Here is a 6,910-nt window from a genome sequence, read left to right on the forward strand (position 1 = left end):
TCACACACACACACACACACACACACACGCTTCACTGAAACACACAGCTAATGCGATGACATCACAAAGAGAACGAGTGTGTTTGACGTCACTAACTGCACAATATACTGCAGACTCATTTTTTAAGAACATGTTTTAATGCACTGGTCAGTTTTGAGATTTCGTTTCAGACTAGTAGAAGAAAAAAAATTCAAAATACACATTTAAGTGTTTATTTCATTGATTTAGACGGCAGATTTAAATTCCAATCCATATCTTTAAAGGTTTTATTCCTATCTATATTCTGAAGGTTTTACTAAAGCGTTTGTTCATATATCATTCACACTGATTAATATGATATTTTTATTCCTAAAAGTGTTGTTTTTTTTCTCTGTGTTGACAGTATTTTCTGATTTATGGAATGATAAAGAGAAATCCAAAATCCTCTCTGGAAAAACCTTACTAAACTCTAATATGACAACAAAATTATAGAGAATTTATGTTCTGGAAATGCATGCTAATGAGTGCATATTTAATTAGATAATGCCTCATTTGCGTATTTAAACAACATTTTAGAAAACTTACACTACTTTAACTTCTACTTTTTATTTTACAACTGTGTCTTTTTTCCTTGCAATTGTGAGTTTGTCTCACAATTCTGACTTTTCTTGTAAAGAATTGCGAGTTCATAATTTGCAATCCTGAGTTCGCAATTCTGCCTTTTCTATGAACTCAGAATTGCAAAAAAAAAAAAAAAAAAGTTACCTGTATTTATTTAATTATTTCACGTGATGGAAATAAGCATCCATAATGAACTGGTACATTATGGTGATTTTGTTTTAACCCTATTAACCTTAAAAAGGATGTAAAACTGTGCAGTGATAAGTTGTTAAGCAGTTATCGTCTCAGAAATGATTATGGTTATTTTGCCTTTTTAATCTAACTTTGCGTTTAAAAACAGCCTAATCGATGTCAAACAGATTCAGCAGAGACAGTTTGAGCAGCGTGTTATTATTAGCGTACGTGATGACATCACCAGAACACACACACACACACACACACACACACACACACACACACACGCTTCACTGAAACACACAGCTAATGCGATGACATCACAAAGAGAACGAGTGTGTTTGACGTCACTAACTGCACAATATACTGCAGACTCATTTTTTAAGAACATGTTTTAATGCACTGGTCAGTTTTGAGATTTCGTTTCAGACTAGTAGAAGAAAAAAAATTCAAAATACACATTTAAGTGTTTATTTCATTGATTTAGACGGCAGATGTAAATTCCAATCCATATCTTTAAAGGTTTTATTCCTATCTATATTCTGAAGGTTTTACTAAAGCGTTTGTTCATATATCATTCACACTGATTAATATGATATTTTTATTCCTAAAAGTGTTTTTTTTCTCTGTGTTGACAGTATTTTCTGATTTATGGAATGATAAAGAGAAATCCAAAATCCTCTCTGGAAAAACCTTACTAAACTCTAATATGACAACAAAATTATAGAGAATTTATGTTCTGGAAATGCATGCTAATGAGTGCATATTTAATTAGATAATGCCTCATTTGCGTATTTAAACAACATTTTAGAAAACTTACACTACTTTAACTTCTACTTTTTATTTTACAACTGTGTCTTTTTTCCTTGCAATTGTGAGTTTGTCTCACAATTCTGACTTTTCTTGTAAAGAATTGCGAGTTTATAATTTGCAATCCTGAGTTCGCAATTCTGCCTTTTCTATGAACTCAGAATTGCAAAAAAAAAAAAAAAAAAGTTACCTGTATTTATTTAATTATTTCACGTGATGGAAATAAGCATCCATAATGAACTGGTACATTATGGTGATTTTGTTTTAACCCTATTAACCTTAAAAAGGATGTAAAACTGTGCAGTGATAAGTTGTTAAGCAGTTATCATCTCAGAAATGATTATGGTTATTTTGCCTTTTTAATCTAACTTTGCGTTTAAAAACAGCCTAATCGATGTCAAACAGATTCAGCAGAGACAGTTTGAGCAGCGTGTTATTATTAGCGTACGTGATGACATCACAAAGCACAGCAGAAGGAAATTTCCCGCGCTCTCCGTCAGAATGCTGTTGGCACGGCAACAGCAGCGCGCGCATTCTTGGCAGAGAGAATTCCCGCCTCGGGCCGTTTGGAAACCGTTGGTGATATTAGGCGGGAATAATTGAGACGCTGATTGCTCCTTCACACCAGTAAATGAGATTATGCTCTGTTGATCTTTCATTAACAAACCTAAAGCATGATTATGAAAATCTCTTCCTGCTGCCTGGAATGCATATTCCATTACATAAATCATACAGCTACAATAAAACACCAATCCAATTTCTGCAGAATGCGTCATTTGATATAATGAGCGATTCGATAGGCACCTTAAAATTGTAATAATCTGTTATTTCAAGTTAAACGCCATCGGTCACGTGCTGTCGATCTCCAGCACTCATTAATCAGTTTTAAACACTAAATTAAAGTTAACAGGAGACTAGTGTGACAGAATCGCCTACTAACCTTGCCTGTGTGACGCGGAGTCCTCGTCACGAACATTCGCCTAGAAACGGTTTACAGTTAACACACTTTACCGCTCTAATGACTCACCTTCACGCTGATTAATTAAGTGATTAAAAGTTAAGAATGTACTTTCTGCAACACTAGTCAGGGTTGTTTTCTATGGAAGCCCGTTTCCGCCACTGAACAAATAAAAGATTATTGCGACTTTTTATCTCACAATTCTGACTTTTTTTTTCTGAATTGCGTGATAAAAACTCAAAATTGTGAGATAAAAACTCACAATTTCAGATTTTTTTTCTCTCGCAAATGCGAGTTTGTATCTCACAATTCTGACTTTTTTCTCGCAAAATACACATTTAATTGTTTATTTTATTGAATTTAGATTGCAGATTTCAGACGTTTGTTCATATATCATTCACACTGATTTATATTATATTTTTATTCCTAAAAACATGTTTTTTCCCCCGCGTGTTGACAGTATTTTTGCGAGTTTTTATTTCACAATTCTGACTTTTTTCTCAATTGCTTGTTATAAAGTCAGAATTGTGAGATATAAACTCGCAATTCATAGAAAAAAAGTCACAATGTCGAGATTTAAACTCGCAATTCCGTAAAAGTTGTCAGTATTGCGAGTTTGTATCACACAAGTGCGAGAAAAAAAAAATCAGAATTTTGAGATAAAAAGTCGCAATTACCTTTATTTTTTTATTCAGTGGCGGAAACGGGCTTCCATAGTTTTCCCTGCGTTTGCGTGGGAAAAAAATCAAATCACTGCCAGAGTTAAAAACAGGGTTGCCAGGTTTTCAAAACAAAACCCGCCCATTTGCTACTCAAAACCGGGGAGTAAAATACACGCAAAATACACATTTTTGGCGGGGTTCCCCTGGTAAAATTAGTATCCTAGGGGATAAATATCATGTTATGGGGGTCACTTTAACCCGCGGACATGAAAACAACCCGCGACAACAGTGTTAAAAAAGGGGACTTGGCAACACTGGTTAAAAAGTAGTCCAATTCTGCGGGAAAACCGAGTTTGCGACCAAGCTGAATTATAATGTGTTTGATTGATATTGGCTCAACCAATGGTATGAGTTTAGGGCGGGTCTATATCTGTTTGTCTGATTAAAGAATTGAAAACAGCCATTATTTTTCCAGTTCTGTTTGGTTTTCCAGAAAATACACAATATTGTGTTGAGGAACCAGACAAAATTATTTTTTGATAGTCGGTCACAGTGTATACGGAGCTTAAAGGAACTGGATTATTGTGATGTTTTTATCAGCTGTTTGGACTCTCATTCTTGATGAAGAAACAAACTCATCCACATCTGTTTTTCGCACGGACAACAAACTGAAGACAGACGAGTCAGAGCGAGTGAATTATATTCAATCATTTCAGCATCAAAACGTCTTACAGTAAAACAGGTTTCGGCATTCTACTTTCAGTGATTGCATTCACAAATGCATTATAAATAATATTAAAATATATTATCCTCACCATCACAGGATAGAAAAGAACAGAATCTTCTGTGAATCAGCTCAGAATAGCAAATATGTACGAATCAAGATATTCAGATAAAAAGAGCATCTGTGCATTTAAAAACATCATCAGCAGGAAACGCTACAGTTCTCCATCAGGACTCAGTCGGTCTTTTTGGTGGTTTCTGCGTCCTTGGGGCTGGTTTGGTCCGGTTCGTTGGTGTCGCTGGGTTTCCGGTCTTGTGCGTTGGGTTTGTTGTGGTTCGGGGAAGCGCAGCAGCTCTGGGTCGGGTCGGTCAGAGGTGAAAATGTCAAAGGTCGAACAAACAGAGTCTTGTAGAGCAGAGTCTCCACCGCTGAAAACGGATACGATGACGAACCCAACAACATCATCCGCGTCTGAAACAAACGTGAGACTTCTCTTTTTAAACCAATTGAAGGAATGAATAAATTTGAGGAATAAATTCAAGGGAACACAGTACATTAAAATATAAATGTCTAGAAAGCAGAAAATGAGTTTGAAAATATAACTTCCACCAGCACTCCATTACTTTTTAATTAATTGTATGCACAAAAAAATAGCTTAACTAGAATATAGAAATAACTTTTACTGTATATTCTGAACAGAACGCACAAAAATTATGTTTTTCGTCTTGTTTTTCAGTGCAAATGTCTAAAACTTCTTAAATCAAGACGCAAAAATTACATAAAAGTCTGTGATAAATGGATTTATAATTTTAAAAAGGCCAAAAATATGCCAATGGGCTCAGAAAAATCAACTTAATTCATAGAGAAACAAGTTTTCATTCCCCACTGACTTGTTCTTGTTTTAAGCATAAACTGACTTCATTTTGTTCAGTTTCTCAGGAAACAAGACTTCATATCTTCATTTTAATTCTCAAGTAAATATATCTTGTTTTAAAGATGTTTGTACTAAAAAACAAGATATAAATACTGAGGAAGCCATTCTTTGTTTTTTTTTTGCAGTGCATGCAACATTTAATGCAATGACTTTATGAATGTAATAGTTGAGATCTTTTAATTTGTGGAGGGGTAAATTAAGATTTAAGAGCCAAAGATGAACACACAAGCTCAAATCCTCAGCCGTACTAATAAGTGAAACAGAAAGCTAACAGAGAGAAAGCTTGTCTTGAGACGACGCGTGACGCCTGCAAGGTCAAAGGCTGAGAGCGTGAGCGAACGGAGAGATCTGACTGAAGAACTCAAGATTTACCGTCAGTCGCGCTCAAGAACTTCACTCTTTTTAAAGCAGAATGATGCAATTTCATGAAAATGATGCAAAAAGCGAGAGAACCGTGTAAGAGTGTAAAGCGGCGCGGCTCATACTGAAGGGCGAAAGAGACTCACTTTGATGAGCTTTAGCAGGTCGTTCGTTAAATTCAGTCAAACGAATGCGAACAGACGTCTGTCCAATTAAACCACGACCCGCTGATCAATCAAACGCTCTCTTTGCTTTGTTTTTAATTGTGAAATCACAGCTAATATTCATTTATCAGTAAATGAACACAGAGGGTGAGCTGTAAATGGCATTCAATATCACTGCACTCACACACACACTCACTCACACACACACTCACTCACTCACTCACTCACTCACTTTCACAATCACTCACTCTCACACACACTCACTCTCACAATCACTCACACTCACTCACTCACTCACTCACTCTCACATTTACTCACTCACTCACTCACACTCACACTCACTCTCAATCTCACTCACTCACTCACTCACTCTCACACTCACACTCACACTCACTCTCAATATCACTCACTCACTCACTCACTCACTCACACTTTATCTGTCATTTTACTGTCAACCCACATCCAGCTTTAACATTTTTTCTATGATAATACGTCCATACTCAACACACAAACTTGAAACATACTACTTTTTATTCATCAAAGAATCCTGAAAAAAGTATCAGTTTCCAAAATAATATTTGTCAGCACAACATTGATAATAATAATAATAAATCAGCATATGATAATGATTTCTGAAGATCATGTGACACTTTATACTGGAGTAATGATGATGGAAATTCAGCTGCGCATCACAGAAATAAATTATATTTTAAAGGATATTAAAATAGAAACCATTATTTTATATTGTAATAACATTTTGCAAGATTACGGTGTTTTTGATCGAGTAAATGCAGCCTTGATGAGCAGAAGAGACTTCTTTAAAAACATTACAAGTCTTACTGATCCCAAACTTTTGACCGGCAGTGTATATATACAGTAGATATAGTACAGTGTGTGTGTATAAATACAACATACAATAAAAATATATGATATAATTCTCTAATATTTATTAATATAATATTAATCCATTTTATTTATATTTTAGGTTTTATAGACTATTTTGCATGTTTTATTTTGTATTTTATTACTGCTCTTTATGTCTGTTTAAATGTATTTTGTTTTTAACAACTATAAAAATGCATAAAAATGCTAAATAAATAAAACGCATTATTATTTGTACTATTTTGACAAATATAGATCTAGATATTCATGTATCTCCATATAAACCCAGAGAAGGAGTGTTTGGTTTCAGTCTGAATGCTGCAGAAAGACAAACACACACCTTGTTGGTGACGATGAAGAGCGTGTAGATGAAGATCAGCTGATGCGTCTGAATCGGGAGAAAGTGGCACTGATGGAGAGAGAACACAACGGATCCCAGCAGCGTCACCTTGGTCGGGCTGCACACACACACACACACACACACACACACACACACACACACACACAAGCAGACACACACACACACCGACACAGATTTTACAGCAGACTGACCCTCTCACACACACACACACGCACGTGCACACACGCACGCACGCACGCACGCGCACACACACACACACACTCTCTCTCTCTCACACACAC

At 35.6% G+C, this 6,910-nt stretch overlaps 1 protein-coding gene across 1 annotated transcript in view; it reads right to left on the reverse strand.

Moving 5' to 3' along the window:
• Window positions 1-3,887: 3,887 nt before the first annotated feature.
• LOC107724709 (trimeric intracellular cation channel type B-like) overlaps window positions 3,888-6,910 on the reverse strand; it is a gene marked incomplete at its 5' end in the record, with an annotated part of 14,858 nt that continues 11,835 nt past the window's right edge. Inside the window, 2 exons of the mRNA XM_016533723.1 lie at window positions 3,888-4,399; window positions 6,609-6,726. Coding sequence (XP_016389209.1) covers window positions 4,163-4,399; window positions 6,609-6,726 — 355 coding nt within the window. The remainder of the gene's footprint in view (window positions 4,400-6,608; window positions 6,727-6,910) is intronic.

The sequence above is a fragment of the Sinocyclocheilus rhinocerous genome, unplaced genomic scaffold, assembly GCF_001515625.1.
Source record: "Sinocyclocheilus rhinocerous isolate Xijiao unplaced genomic scaffold, SAMN03320098_v1.1 scaffold124, whole genome shotgun sequence".
NCBI lineage: Eukaryota > Metazoa > Chordata > Actinopteri > Cypriniformes > Cyprinidae > Sinocyclocheilus > Sinocyclocheilus rhinocerous.